This window comes from Apteryx rowi, unplaced genomic scaffold, assembly GCF_003343035.1.
Source record: "Apteryx rowi isolate R43461 unplaced genomic scaffold, aptRow1 scaffold_404, whole genome shotgun sequence".
Taxonomy (NCBI): Eukaryota; Metazoa; Chordata; class Aves; order Apterygiformes; family Apterygidae; genus Apteryx; species Apteryx rowi.
The window spans coordinates 207,989-224,745 of record NW_020450572.1 but is presented as its reverse complement, the minus strand read 5'-3'; the positions used below and the strand labels follow the sequence as shown (position 1 = coordinate 224,745).

At 35.6% G+C, this 16,757-nt stretch overlaps 1 protein-coding gene across 8 annotated transcripts in view; it reads right to left on the bottom strand.

Annotated features, from left to right (window-relative positions):
• The window catches only part of KDM6A (lysine demethylase 6A), a 158,393-nt gene that overhangs the window by 19,925 nt on the left and 121,711 nt on the right, over positions 1–16,757 (bottom strand). For all 8 annotated transcript variants that reach the window (XR_003255152.1, XR_003255153.1, XR_003255154.1 and 5 more), the window contains 3 exons: positions 4,280–4,409; positions 2,606–2,711; positions 1,832–2,037 (listed from right to left, as the gene is read on the bottom strand). Coding sequence is in view for 4 of the 8 variants with exons in the window: in XM_026075463.1 (XP_025931248.1) it covers positions 1,832–2,037; positions 2,606–2,711; positions 4,280–4,409 (442 nt within the window). In the remaining 4 variants the exon portion in view is untranslated. The remainder of the gene's footprint in view (positions 1–1,831; positions 2,038–2,605; positions 2,712–4,279; positions 4,410–16,757) is intronic.

Here is a 16,757-nt window from a genome sequence, read left to right as displayed (position 1 = left end):
AGTGGAAAAAGTCTAACCAATATCAAATGATGTAATTTGATGTTTTTAGTAGAGTGGACGCACAACCCTATTCTAAAAAATCCTCTTTTTTTTGTCAAGTAAATGGATGTAGAAAGAAAAAGAGTAAGACAAAAAGGAGGAAAGAACTGCCTACTTTGAATGGGACTGTTTTTAATTCTCAAGGTGTCCTTGTACCTGAGAAAGTCTTGTTCACCCTTTGAATGTAGGAGATGAGCAAAAAAAGAACCTAGTGGTGGCTGACTTATGAAATATTGCAAGACATGTTAGCAAAATAATATAATAGTTATTAGAGGAAAAAAAACAAAGATGACCCAAGGCAGGCCAAAAGGTTTGTGCCTGTAGAAAGAAGAAACAAGGCTTTCATATGAACAGGGTGAAGTCATACAAATAGGGATCAGACCTAATGACAGGTCAAAGCAGTGTTAGGCAAAAGGAAGTACATACATTTAAGAATGGCATTTTGATTATCAAGAGGAAAGTGAAAATTGTCATTATGAAAATTATTTTTACCACTAATTGAGAAAAGACGAGAAAACCATGAAGTTCACTTTTTGGTGCAAAAACAAAGTTGACGCTTTCCTGCTGACATGCTGGTATGTGATCAGTCACCTGCTTTATTAAACGTGTAATCTACTCTAACACTATATATCAAAAGTTTTCTAACCTCCCTGGAATGATGCACAAGAATACAATGCTGGTATGATTCTTCAACCAGCACCAGAAACCTTCAGTAGACACCCCTCTTACCTTATTACCACTACAGAGGAAGAAAAATATCATTTATGCCCCAAACTAGGCCAATCCACAAACTCTTGATGACTTCAGTATTCCCCCTTTCCCAACGCTCTTTCTTCTCCCCAGCCTGTATGAGTCTCGCTGAGAATCTGTAACCATCTTCCCTGTTCTCTTCTTCACCTATAATCTTTTTGTTTCTAATCCATTCCTCTAAAGGTACAAAGTTTTGATTTACAACTTGTCTTTTTCTTCTTGCTGAAGCCAGTGCTGTTTCTGTGCAGTGAAAACGGCAACACTCAACTTCCTGTCTGTTGTTTTCCCCTTTTTCTAATCGACAATTGGTCAGTAATACCTTTTTCTCCTCGATCCACCTTTGCCTTATCTTTTCACAACACTAGGATGACATAAGCCTTAAAGGAGTGCCCATAGCTAATTCCAAGGATGTGCTTACTACTTTAGCATAAACATTAATAATTCATACCAATAAAATAACATTTTAAACATTCACTGTCACATATGCCTAACATCTTCTCAACTAAACTGAAAATGTTATGTTTGGAACCCAGCAATAACAAATATGGAAAGCATCAGTCGCGCTTCTGAAAAAAATGGTATTTTCAACATTTTAAGCTGTTGTGCTGAAAGACAAGTATGAGTGTAAGCTTTTAATAAGCAACATTCAAATTATTTCAGCATAGTATCAAGAACAAAGAAATCTGATTTCAAAGCATATGTGAAATTAGAAGTAATACCTTGTAAAAAAGAGTTTAAAGTTCTAAATATTTTAATGTGAATCTGTATATCATTATATGAAAGCTTAAGCTAACAAGCTTTTGAAGTATATAATAACCAGGAGTTTTACATTAAGACAACTAAGTATTTGGGAGGAACGCCCTGGATACTATTTGACCCTCTATTCAAAATGGATTTTTTAAATTGTGTCCTCCACGTTAATGGGAACTCCTTTTCCTTAACAACTTCTGGATTTTTGTCAATAGCCATTACTAAAAGAACTTGGTTCCAGAATTACCATGCAGTTCGTAAATTATACCTTATATAATAACAATGTATTTACCCTTAAAGATTCCTGGAACGAGGAGGCCTGGTACTGTGCATATTTAGCAATTGTTGTATGAGATCTACTGCTTTCACAACGCCAGATTTTCTTTGTTCCAGTGGGGTCCCAGTTTTCATCTGCTGGCTGCAGTAGTTGCGTCCTTACTTCTACTATGTGTTCATTATTTGCTTCTACCAATGTTTTGGTAGAGAAGAGTCCTAGATCTAATAAATATGAATAGAAGTAATATATGACAGTTAAAATACAATAAAAAGTTTCAGGAAGACGTAAATTAATGTTTAAAGTTATCTAAAGGCTTAAATTAAAAGAAAAAACAGATTTTTCTCAGCCATCATAACACAGCCCAATTTTAGGTTAAAAATTAAAACTCATGTGATAAAGACTTTCTGCAAACAACAGTAGAAGTCTAGAAAAAACTTGGCAGCTGCTGTATGGACTATATTTCCAAGAAAAATTTTATCTGAATTCTGCAAACAAATCTGTAAACACAGCTAAATCTATTACCATGGAAATATTTTTTCAGACCAACTAGAGCTCTGAGAACGTACTTTCATTATATAATATATCTGCTACTAACCATGGTAATTTTTCTATAGAAAGTTCAAAATTCTATACAGAGAAAATCAGATTACCATTTATTAAACCTGAATACAGAATGTAATGCAGTATTACAGAAATAAAATATCTACTTATAAGAACTCAGAAACTTCAGAATTTTTTTGTAAATATATACATTTTTTCAAAGAGAGAAACCACATAATGTAAACTTACCTAATTTAAGCGCTCCAGCAAGGCCACGTATTACAGTAACAGGGTTGTTTGGATTTGTACAAAATTGATGTAAAGGTGGAAAGAAAGCATCTCGTTTATTTTCCAACTGTAAAATTATAATGGAATATTAGATCTCAGATGAATTTAGATTCCTTATTTGTAAAATACGAAAGAATAATAAGAAATGAGAAACAACAGAAGGAAGTCAGGAATTTTATCCATTTCCCTGCATGTTGGTGAATGAACAACTACATCATACAATCATTTCCTTGTTACATGCTGGGTTCGCTCCTTCCCAAATTAATTTGTTACTATAACTTATTTCTTGACATGAATTATTCCCAGGTGGCTTTGGCTTTTGTAACTCACTTTTCCTGCAGTTTATTTCTTTACCTGACAGTACCTTTACCTGCACATTCTCTAAATCCAGAGAATTTTTAAAAGAGCCTGATAATGTGCTAACATTCTTTTCAAAAGTCTAAAAGGTAATTCTACAGATAGTGGGTACAAGGAAGAGCATAATTAGAAAGAGTACTCACATGGTATACCTCACGTTAAGCAGAGAAGGTGATTTGGTTTTTCTGTGCTTTTGTGCTTCTATGACCCCAATTTTATGCTACAGTCTGCTCCCCTCCCCCCCTCCCCCTTTTTTTAAATTGTTGTGAATCTTTTAACATCCTGGGGGCAGATTTCAAAGAAAATATCAGTGGTTCTGTAGACAGAGACTATGGAGATACTGAAGACATCTCTTTCAATCAATGGAGCACAGTGCAGAGCTTCCCCAGTATCGAGACCCATGCTGGCACATCTACGTGGTACGGTGCAGCATGGCTGTTGCTGAGTTTTGTACAGACTCGGCAAAGCTAGGATGGACTCTAAAAAGGGTAGATTAATTCAGATTCAACACTTAAAAAAAAACATAGCATTATTGCTTCCAACCTAATCTTGCTCTCAGGCAGACAGTCGGTGTGGTACTATACTAAAGTGACGAGCGCTTCTGGTCCCAAAGTTAGGCTGAGCAAAGCCAGTCTGAGGTTTTTACACTAGCTGTATAGACATACTATAATTTATTCTTCTGTATTATCATGGAACTTAGCTCAAATTCTCCACAAAGCTATTACAGAACTTTATTTCACTACAGATTTTTAATGGTTGCATAAGAAAGAAAATATGGAATTAAAACCTGTCTTTTCTTAATTATTACATTTCGTTGTTACCATCACCTCAGCTTTTATTAGTTTTCTTTACTGTATTTTGAAGTAGATTGTTAGGAAGGTTCGGTTTAATTATTTGCTCATTTATCACCTAAACAGTCATTTACAAAATATGTATAAATATATTTGAAATATTATGCATTACACCTAACAAACTATTTTTCTTTTTAGTCAATATCTTAGGTATTAAAAAAAAAACAAAACAAATTTTGAAGCTGTTTCTTGTCTTCTTTACTGATCAGCTGAAATTCTAAATTTAAAGTATTTGTTTAAAAGTCAAACTACATAACAAAATTCACTCTAAGGTTAGTATTTTGTCTGCTTATGCACTAGTTGGGAGAGCACTGTAACTAGAATTCAGTTGTGAACAGTATTTCTTTAAAATAATTACAGAAAACAATTCAGATAACTACAAAAAGACAGTAAGTGATGTACTGCTTCTGCCATTAGATTTACTTACATAAATACTAGGTGTAGGTGGATTCAGCTTGTCCTTTGGCAAGGGAGGGTATGGTGGTGGTGGTGGTCGTGGAGGTGGACATTTATCCAATAGAATACTACTGTTAGATAAGCCATTTTTACCCAGATTCCTAAAAGGAAAGAAGAGCTGCCTGTGTCAATACTTGACAAATGAAATAATAACATACTACTGTTATTGCTTCAGCAAAATAATGATGTATAAGGATAAATCATAATTCAAGAAGGAAATAAAACTCATATAAATTTTAAACGAAGAATTCTCAATGTATAATATGATGTTATTCATAATTATTCCCACTTTGCCCCCAAATTTGCAAAATCATCACTTCTAGTTAAAAATATCACCAATTTAAATAAAAGCAAGTATGACTCATTTGCCAAAATTTAACACAGAAAGCAGGTTCGACTTCAAGTACAGAAAAACCTTATGAGGCTGGCACTGGTTAGTGGATGATCAATTCATAGCAACAAGAAGTTTGTTTTTTGTAAGCAACACTGAGATAAAGTAGTCTGGTAGTACAGTGCACTAAGTCATAAAATGATAACGCATCAGCCAAAAGACTGCTGGAGTCACAAAAAACTAATACACAACACTAACAACACTAAATCTAACACTCTTCCTTGCCCCGATTTATTCATTTCCAAAGCCAGAAGGAGCCACTGTTACATGATCTGATTGTCTGAGCAACATAGGACAAGAACTGTTGAATAAACTGTTTCAACTTCTGCTGGAATCAGGGACCTTGCTTGCTTGTTGTAATTTCTAGCCTTTTTCTGGAGATTTCCAGATGTGGATAAGCCACTGTGCACTCATTAACTTTTGTTAACTTTTTCTATAATGAACAATCTCCAGTGTTGAAAACCTGCATTTTATTTTTAGTGTACATTCAATTTCCAGTCACTATCACCAGGAAGGTAATTTACAACTAAGTCACCTCTTGAAGTATAATTCAATCTCCTATCCTCATAAAATTCATTGATTGCAGAAAAGCTATTTTGGTAACAATGATTCTCCAGCAGAAAACACAGCAGACACATACATTGCATGAAGCTTCCCGCAATAGAGCGTGTTCCTAAAACACAGAAACTGTGATACTGGCACTGAGAAAACTCTTAAAGGTTGATGCTGGAATGTGAGATCAGTGTTTCGAATCAAGCCACCACAAACCATGAGTAATGCAGACTTTGGACTTGAAATTTTGGTTCACCAAGAACAGACTGACTGTCATCTCCCCCAACTCTGACTGCAGCAAGGATAAGCATCCCAAGAAACGGGTGCTCATCACGACAAACAGCAAGCAAGTCACTCCAAATCTTACGCCAGATTTCTAACTCATACATTGATATCCTCTGACAGGAGGACAGAGCAATATAGACAAAGACAGATTTAACAACCGTCTCCAAAGCACACCTGTCAAAATACCAAACAGCATATTCCCTGTGCTAGATGGGTCTAATACCAGACTGCAACTTCCAAAAAACTGAAAGAGCAATGTGGAAGCTTTGATTAGGCATCATCCAAACTGACAAAAAGCTCACTGACCCATGCTTGATGTCTGATGTAGTTCTTGCAAAGACCCTATTACCCCACAAAAACATAGAAACATAGCAATACAAAATAACCACCACCCAAACAAGCACATCAACCACAGCTGCATCACTCTGAGATTCATCTGTTCTAGATGCACCTATAACCTGAATAACAGAAATCAGAAGCAACTATAATCTCTGCATTACAAAACTGGAAAATAAAACCAAGAAAAACAAATCCACAGTGTTAAAAAAATACAATTATGAAGAAAATCTGTTTGAATTGAGAAATTGTTTTGAGGCAATTTTTGAGGCAAGGAAGATGAGAAAGACTGAATCTGTAGAAAAAGGGTTAGTGCTCAGAATTAGTGTCAGTTAAGCTACCCTAGTCAAAAGGTAATGAATATAGAGCAAATAAAAATCAGTAAAGCCAGGGTACATGGGGTCTTCAGGGAAGAAGGATAATAGAGAAACAAGAAACTCCTACATGCTAAAAGAAATTACATATTTGAAAAGGCAAAGGAGATGCAGAAGAAAGGACAGCACAGAGAAAAAGCAGAGGAGATGAACAGAGATATCTTATAAACCCAGCATTTGCAGCTGCTACTACAGTAAATGACTCTGAAGTCCCCTATTAAGTTACTAAAACCCAATGTGGAAATTTCGAGAGAGGAGAGGGGCCCAAGGAAGTAAAGGAGAGATAGGAAAATGCTTGTAATTAATGTAGCACAGTAAAATAGATGGGCAGAATCTTTCCAAGCCATCTTTAACAGACCAGTTTCACTCTGTCATCATTTTTTGGGGACTATGAATTGGAATAACTTACTATTAATATCAACTCTATTGAGCTATTAAAGAATAAGGCTGTAATCAATAGCGCGCAAAACAGAGCAATGGGAAATTATAAAGACCACCAAAGAAATACTGAAAATATTTGACATTGGCATGTGATAGAAAATGGTACGGACTGAAGGCCTCTCCAACAATAGAAATAGAAAACGATGATCAGTACAATGAAAGATCCTTTTTGACCACAGCTACTGGAAGGGAAACCCTACATATCTCTGTTGCAAGGTTGGGGGTTTTTTTTGTTTTTTTTTTTTTGGCAACAGAATTTTATACAGGCTGAAAGAGGCAACTTAACACTTAAGAAAAAACAAGCTTGATTTAGGCTCTGAAAAGAAGCTGCATGGCCTGAACAGTCACACATGATACCACGATGGAGGAATGAACAGAAGGACAGGCTTCATTCATCACTCATTTAGATTGACTTTCCCAGGGAAACTGACTTTCCATAGACTGCTCAGGCTGTAGAACATCCCTCATTCCCACAGAAGCCAGCTGAAGTTGTCACCCTCGTAAAGGTAAGGACGAAGGTGTGAAGTGATACGCAACAATGAATCACTGACAGAGATTCACTGTGAACATCGTCCTGAATCTAAGCTGCAACTCTCAGTCCACTGCAATTTGACTGACAGATGAAACCAATGCTGCCAACTCATGCAAGTGCTTCAACCCAAACTGCAATCACCATGCTCATGAGCAACGCCAACAGCAGCACACTAAATAGATCAGTGAAATTGCCTGGATTTTATGCAATTAACTGATGTCTTGAATAATCACCAGATCCATTAATCCTCCCTTTTTTTCATTTTACTGCTTTCTAGGATACATTCCTACACCTTCTAAAAAGTTTATATCCTTCAATCTTAGAGCACAACTTCACATCTGGCTGTAAAAAAAAAAAGTATAGTTTAGCAGAAACACCTGTGTGACCCAGTTTGTTTTGCATCACTCCTCCTCTTCACTATATAGCATTCCCCACTGTTAATATTTTAGCAAATATTAACAGAAACAATTTAATGCTATCTAGGGATTCCTGACAAATGGAAACTGATGGCTTGGCCTGAGATGATGCCTTTAACTGTCCACCATGCATCTTTCCTAGCGTTTACCACCTTCGCTACATGCACGGCTCAGTTGCTCAGTGAGCAGCTGGGATGTCTCTACACCATGGAGGATGGACTCCAACTACTCTAACCTCAGAGACACCTCAAAGAGAGCCCTATGCCACCAGCAAAAATGTTAAATAAAGCAAGACCAAAACCTTATCCAAGTGCAACATCATTAAAACAGAACTCACGAATGATTATTCTCCATTTACAATTACATGAAATGTATCCGTTAGTTTTTATCCATTTAATAGGTACCATACTGATTTTGCATCAGCCTACTTGACTAATAAAGATGTCATGCAAGTCAAAAGTTAAATGTGTTACATAGCTGTATTTATTTTAACTCTATTTTATTACACAGAATTTCAGCTACATCAGAGATGTTAACATGATAATACTCACTTTCCACAAGCCAAGAATGACAGTCACTAATTACTATCTTTTATATGTATTAAATTAATCCACCTCAATAATTCCACTCAGGCCTAATGTCAGATTGGCGGGATTACATTTACACAGGTCATCCCATTTATTTTCCTGAAAGTAGTTACATAGTCATTCACAAGTCCTCTGGAACCTTCTGAGTTTTCCAAGAACTATCAAAAAATCAGTATGAAAGATCAGTAACGGTTCCTTGGCCTGCTCTTTCAAAAGTCATGGATGTATGCTGTCCAGGCCTCTGACTTAAAAATGTCAAACTTAAGTATAGCTACTGTTTAATGTCCTCCTTGATTACTGTGAAAATGGAGAGTGATTCACGATGGGAATACCATATCTGCTTTTTTCCCAAGCACCGAATAGAAATATTTACTGAACTCTTTTCCTCAATATTGACTGTTCTAATAACTCCATGCAGTAACTGAGCATTACTGTTTTTCATGATTATTTTTTCTTCTGTTTTTTTTTCCATTCTTGGCTGTAGTTTTCTTCTGTACTTTGCTTTTCTTACCAGTTTTCTAGAATTTCTTAGCTTTTTATTTCTGTTAAGCTGTTAATAAATATCCATTCTGCAATAGCACTTTTAAAAATATTTGCCACCCTTTTGTTTTTAATTGTGAGACTTCGAGGATATAATAAGTTTCAAAACAATTCCCAGTTACCTATACATTTGCATTTTGATTATACATTATAGGCCTAAACAGAATAAATTACAATTGTTTGCACTCAAATAGTCATTTTTGTTGTGAAGTAAAGTCAGTCACAGTGAATTATTATTTGAGGATTATCTGCATATGAATTAATGAGGTTTTACTGCTGAAGAGATTACAGAGTTATTCTGAAGAACAAAGTTAAGATCCTCTCTTCCCCAAACAAGAATCACATTTAATAGGAATATAAGGAACTGTGGATTTATGTGACACGCTATCTTAAATCTATCAGAATTACCCAAATCTGCAAAGAAGGACAAAACATTTTAAAGGTGCGTCTGCAGAAGGCATCGGTTGAAGCATTGGAATGCACAATACATATTTGACCCAGTCCTGATTCAAAATAGAAATACCCAATTTTTCTTAACAATTGATATAATTAATCTCACAGTGCAAGTTATTACTCACCCCCCCCCCAAAAAAAAACAACACAGAAACATAGATGGCTATCAACATTCATCCCACTAGGAAGAAGGTGGTTATTCATGCCTTACTTTTGGCTTTCCAAGGCTTATCTCCCCAGGCTTTTTCTACAGCCAGTAGAAAGAGGTGTACTCTCAAAGGGCGATTCAAAGAAGTTAAGCTTACGTTATGCTTAAATGCAAGTAATGCCAGAAAATTTTACAACCCGTTTATAACGTAATTCTCCATCCTAGCTTTTTACAACTAGGTACTAGTTGGCAATACTCCCAGAGACCTTTTTTAAACCTACAGAAAATCCTAAAATATAATTGTGGATTTTCTCATTATATAAATGTGTTTCTAATCATTTTTGAATCCCATTCTGTTTTTGACCTCAATAGCACAGGTTGGCAGTGAATTTTGTATGTTAATTACCTATTACATAAGAAATAATTTTTTTAAAAATGACTTTCACATCTTTTCTTTCAATTTTATTTGATAATCACCTTGTTCTTAGGCTATTAAAAAGAGACAAACAAAACACATTGAAGACTGTCATGAAATAAAAGTATTTTAACTAGTGGTACCAAACTTTTTCATACTCTTAGCCTTTCCCCCCTGTAAATTTAAGTTTTTTTTAAAAAATCTTTCCTTATATTTTTTTACTCCAAGGTATTTCTGCTTCCCATCCACACATGTCTTTATTTGCTATATGGTTGTTGAATCAAAACTGAATATGTTATTCTAAGCAGGACATAGACTGTGGAATCAAAATATTTTAAATTTATTTATTTATTACGTCTTTTGGTATGTTAAAGTGGACTTGCTAGTAGTAATAATGTGTCTTTATGGCAGTTGAATAATTTTGCCTTCAAGTCAAAAAAGCCCTTTGCCGACAAAAAAAAATTCCAATAAAATGGGAATAAAGGGCTTTTGTTTGTTTGTTTCTTAAGAACAGCTCTTTTCTCTCCAAAGTGCTTGCCTTCAAACAAATGTAGGTGCTTTGCCTCTTGATGCAGAACTCCCAAACCAGTTAGCTATTCACTGTTTGACTTCAGGATCCTGCAAGCAGACTTCATTGCTGAGGCTCACCTTCAGTGAGATCACTCCAAGATGGCACTAACGATGCTTGTTTCTGCCACAGGCTTCAACACAGAGCCAATTAAGCAATGAGACGTCTGCCCACTTCCGCCTTCCTACTACTCTTTCACTCCTCTTTGTGAAGCTTACTTCCTAAGCTTGTCTACCTGCTGGTCATTTATCAGGTCCTTTTCCAGACTGTTTAGCCTAGACCATGTTCTCTTCATCTTCCTATACTTTTACCCTTTTAGGACAACCCTTCAGAGGCAGCTAATCTCTCCTGGTCTCCTTTCTCTTTCTGACTTAGGAGATTGTTCAAGTATGATTAAAGTCCCTTTAATATGTATTCCCATCAAGTCTATGCCTATGAGTTTTGAAATTAGTCTTTCCATACATTGCCATAAAAATGACCGCACTAAATTTCAGCTGATACTACATTAACCACTTATTCAGTCTATTTCTTCAGAATTTTTTGAGGACTTCTTGCAGCGACCAGTCCAAATAACTATCAAATGAAAATTTTGTCCAGGGCTTTGCCTGCTTTTTCAAGGCTGTGAATGAACTTCTACAAACAACTATAAAAATAATAAGCTATTTCTTATTTCTTCTATAAAAAACAAAAATCAAACAAATCAAATCAGGAATTTCTCTAAACTCCTTAAAGGAAGGACTCGACTTCATGTCTGTTTCAGAAATGTCAAAAGGTGAGCCCTCTTAAAGTAGATGAATGCAGAATTAATATTATTCCTCCAGTATATTAATTAGATACACCAGTTAAAGACCTAAAAGTCAGCCGGGTTTCACTTCAGTAGAAATAAACAGCTCAAGTTTTAAATCTCAAATCTTGTGGTAACATTTCATTAATTCTCCTTTCAAAAGATTTGCTCATAGGGAGAAGATACTTCAACTTCTAAAAGAATAAGGTGAAAGAGTTTTTGATAACAGTCCTTTAAAAGGAGACCTGATACACAACTAGACAAAGCAGCACTCTTCTTTTTTTCTATGTCTTACAGTCAGCTTTGCTAATAACAAACACAGAGCAGTTATTTCTAGTGTATTTTCTTCTTTTAATCTACAACAGATTTTCATTTAATCTCATGACTACTTGGTTTCTTTCATAACTTATCAGTGGGGGATTTTCTCAAAGAATCTAAGGAAATATAATTCATTTAAGAGTACATGCCTTTGTTGTTTTGCTCAGAGACTTCAAGAAATTTAGTTTACTATCTAGACAGTTTACTTTTCAAAAATAATAATCTAGTTGTTTTATAACCACCTTAAATTTTTCTGTTGCAATCAGTTTTATTGGTACTGAAGACTAACCAAATTACACTTACAGTTCTCAAAATCATCTCCCCGCTTCTCTTGCATCTCAACACTCCAACAACAGTTTAAGATGATGAGCATATTTGTTACCCTACTATTCCCCAGAATAGCGTTTTAATGAGATTTTCATATTTCAGTCAATAGCTCAGCCTTTGCATTTCTAAATTCCTTGCAAGTTCTCACTGAACATTGTCTAGTCTCTCAAGAGAAGTTTCTTTTACAAGTATCAATAGCTGTTCCAGCATCTTCTGTTTGATCCTTGCTCAGTCTCTGAAACAACCTAATTTCACCACATGAATAGGCTAGGTCTTGGTTAAATATTTCCTCAATGTCCACACTGAGGAAGATAGACATAACAAAATTTTTCAGCTTCTCTGGAAGGATCTTGCCCTACTTAAGCACTCCCTTCAGTCTTTGGCAAAACAAAACATTTACCAAGTCTGCTCTTACAAACCAAGCAACCTATTCACATACAATAAAGCAAAGAAGAATCAAATAGAGTTGACTACTTGGAGTGTGTTTTGCATTTTATGATACATAGCATCTCCTTTCATCTAATGGCTTCACTTGTGCTCCCCCCCCCCCTTTTTTTTTAAGAGGACATTTGCTTACATAGAGTAAAATTATGATTTATTTCTGCCTGGCTATTTCCGTTTCCATTAACATCCTCAAACTACTTGAAAAATACCTTATTTTAATGCCTTATTTCTGAACCCCTTTTCTAATAATTGCTTTTACCATTAAAAAACCCACAACTTTCAGATCTTTGATGCTCTTTTGTTCTTAGATAACATGCAAAACCCTAACAGCACTGACAAACAAGTCACTTTTTTAGGGGTTAGTAATACAGTGCTGCTTTCTGAAAAAAATCCCTCCTGTGAGATGAGGAATTTAATTATACTGCAGTTCACTATCACATATTAGGTCAATTATAGTTACTTTGTGAATCAACTATGTGCATTATTTAATCCCAAACTGCTAACAGTTTCAGGTCTTTTGTGCTCTAGACACACATAGACCTGTATGTCTAAAATCCATATAAAAACAGTTTCTTTTAGACAAGTCTTTTTAAAAGCAATAAGCGTTTGAGAAAAGATTATTTAACAAACAGATCTTTAAGGAATTTCAATCTGATTATAAATACTAATAAACTCTCCAGTTTGGTAAGTAAGTAAGTATATATTAAACAGAGCCAAATACAGACTAGTAAATAGGAAAATAAAAATTAGTAATACAGAACCACAACTATGAAGAAACCAAAAAGTTACATCTAACTGTTCCCTACCTGCCAAAATGTCTTTTCCCCCGCAAAATCTTATAAAGACAACAGAGCATCAAGTATTGTCAGAAAGGAAAGAAAATGCCAGGAGGTAACAGAAAATAATTATTCGCATTAGACATGGAGACAGAATGTCTTTCTGAACATACCATTTGAAATAGGGCACGTATGAAACAACTGGCAAATATGAATACTTTTAAAACCCATATGATGTAGCTCCAATATTTAAGAACTAATACTACAGGATAATTCCCCTTTCTCCCAAATACTTGACATTTATTCTTAGCACAGTTAAAAAAAAAAAAAAAAGCGTGCTAAGTATTTTCTGGTTTTCTATTGCAGATGGCTTATTGGTGCAATTTTTACAGTATTTTAAAAAACTCAACTTTTTTTGGGTAGAAATTCTCTTTTGCAGCTCAAGATGCACTTACAGAGATAGCAACCAACTATAATCACTAATGTGATTACAGTGCACTGTGAACTGTGTATATTCGATTCTTCACTGTTTCATTACCTCACACTGTGTTAAAGAAAGGCTAGCAAGCTATATTTAATTTCATAGTGCCTGGTATGTTAGTACATAAACATCTGTTATTCCACTGTCTCTAAAGATTCCCTTTTTTAATAAATAAGGGTTTTCAGCTAACTAGTACCAGGGTGGGTTAGCCTCTTCCTCAAATTTATGTATGTAAATTGAAAAACAAATAGATAAGGATGGCAGGAAAGCAAGACTCTGAATCAGCTATTTCTGTTAGGATGGAGAAAACATGTAGACAGGACCTTTTTCTAAGAGGTAACTAGCACAGATCAGGAACTGCAATAATGAGGACAACTGAATTTTCACATATAGGAAAATGTCTGATTTCATTTACACTTTAGGTTTACCCTTATAATGTTGCAATTCTTACCTTAAGTTTTTCAGAACTTAGAAGAAATATGCAGACCCTATCCAACAAGCCTAGTTTGACTAGGACAGATCCTGTCTCTAAACTTTGTAAAAGTAGTCCCAGCCGATACAGAGGCATTTCTTGACCTCCAAGCTACTGGAAGAGTCTCTCCCTCCGCTTTTGTTGTTCCTCAACTTTGTTAGCTGTGGTTATCCAGCTGCTATTTCTGCTGCCTTGCTGAGGTGTACCAAATTCAGATGCAGACAGGCTGGATCTTTACTAAAATGAAGAACGTGAAAAGCACCATCTAACATTTTCGAGCTGTCTGAAAACTACATGAGGCAAAATATTAGACTACTTGCCTTGAAAAATGATGGATTATATGAGCCTGGGGACTATACGAACACAAGAGAAATACTGCAGGAAAAGATATGGAAACCATAGAGGTTACGGAGTACTTTTTAAGGGTAAGTTTTGCATAACCAGGGGACCAGAAAACTGTTAAAATCTTTTATGTACACTTTTAAGCAGAACTCATTATCATCCCAATGAGTATGTTAAAGAAAGATTAATGGCAATATATGGCCACGTCAAGATCTATAGGCTGTGTCTGCGCTTAAAACCCAGCCCTAACATCCTATTTCTGCACTACATTAAGAAATTAGAGTTGGAGGCTGTTAGTTGTCTTTTGCAGGCAGATTTGCTTGGCCTCTCCTTTGCTGACACACAGCTAGGAATTCTGCAGCCACGTTAGCAGCTGGGCTCAGTAACGTCTACGACTTGCTAAAAAACCTGCTACAGGTATGCTAGCTTGGACGAGTGCTGCGCTACTGTGGCTAAACCTTGGCTCTCTAGCTCCAAGCACAGGAAGAGCAGGCTGGCATCTGCTTGGACTACAAGTTTGCATTTGCTTATCAAAGCCCAGGCACACGCTTTCTCACACCAATTTCTTTTCTTATAATGAAGCGAATTTCTAATGTAGAATAAAGACAGAAAAATGTTACCATCCTCCCTACGTTTTAGAAAGTAAGTACCACTTGGAAGACTACTTCTTTCGATGAACACAAAAAATAAGACGTATCAAAAGCTATTTTAGGATTTATGCAGTAAAAATGCTCAATCTTTTGCCACTGAACATAAACTGCAGATCTCACCTATAAAGAGTCTGATAGACAGTTGTACTTTAAACAGTCAAAATACAACAAACAATTGACTACAGAAATATACTCTCTCAAGAAAGCTTCACGCAAATTTCTGCTAAGCAAAATTTTGCCTAGCAGAGAGATCAGCTAAACTTCAAAAAAGAATAGCAAGCCTGTAACAATTTTTTTATTTGAATTTGCAATAGTTACACTAACACAAGAAATTGAAGATATTTTTATATTTTTCCTAACAACAACATATATATGGTTCTAATTTATAAACTTTTAAGCTCTTCATTTTTATGAATGTGATAAATGCAGGTACTTCACTTGAAAAACAAACATTACAGGGTAAGATTTAATATATGAAAAATGATAAAATAAACTCCCTATAGAATTTCTGTTCTAGGAGTTGACTGCTAGTAGATTTTAAGATTCTCACCTATTATTTTGATTAATGGTGAATATTTCAAATTCCCCAGACCTTGAAGGTATTTAAATAACAGAGAATATTCCAACAATATGGGGGGAAAAAAACTAGATTAATCATAATTTACAGCCATTATAAACCATGAGTCTACAGAAACGGATATAGCTTTGGTCACTGATTATGACACCAGCGAGTTATAATTTTTTTTTTTAAGTATTTTCTATTCTTTAATCCAATCTTCTAAAATTACAAATATTTCACATTTGTAATAAATTCCTACAGACTGCTATACTCTGATCAATATTACTCATCAAATCAATTATCTAAATATAGGGTTTCTAAATGAGAGGGGAAGAAAAAGGAAAATCTTCTCTGAAGGTTGCAGAACAATCACTGGGCCTTAGAAAACAATTTTATTATTACCACTGTGGCAAAATACATCTTTTCTTGCTGCAGAGAAGTCTCTGAAATTACCCCTTATATGTTAGAACCTGCATTTAATGAAAGGTTTGGATTTGAAAGAGACTCTGAAGATGTGCTGGCTAGGATCTAACGATAAAATCCTAGCACTCCGGCTTCTCCTGGAGGTTCCTACTCTCTGACAAGTACCTCAGTGTCATACCAAACCCCAAAGAAATAGCCAAGATCATGCAACCCTCACAGATACATTCTCATTTCTTTTTCTTTGAAAAGAGGACAGGGGGGTCCACCTGTCATTTTTGATCATTTAACAATACCGAGATAAGAAATAAATGGCTAAATAAAAAGCATGTAAAAGTTTCGAGACTTGTAATCTGATGTTTCTGCTACACTCCTTTCCAGCAAGACAGAAGGAGGAAACCTCCAGAAGTATTAACGGGGTGCATTTAAGCTGGCTAGATGGAGATAAAATGAGCCTAATCATTCTAGTGCTAACATGCCTGTCAAGATGATGAAACTTATGTGTCAGAGATGAATGCTGGCAGATGTAGCTGCAGCAGTTTAAGGTACTGTTGCCCTCAGCTGCCCGCCATCCTCTGCCAGAGGCTCCTGGCTATTGCCTAGATGGCAGCATTTGACGCATTTCTATATCACAATCACTGTAGCTCACCATATAGCATCTTTGCCTAACGTCACTGCTTAGAAATATCATCTTGAACTTCTACAACCAAGTCTTCCGCACTTGTGCCATTCTCTATTACTAGTAACAAAGGTGTCAGGAAAAAATCCATGCAGTTTGCATATGTACACTGCAACCTATTGTTAGGTTTCTTAGTGGTTGGGCTCACGTTGCTTAAGT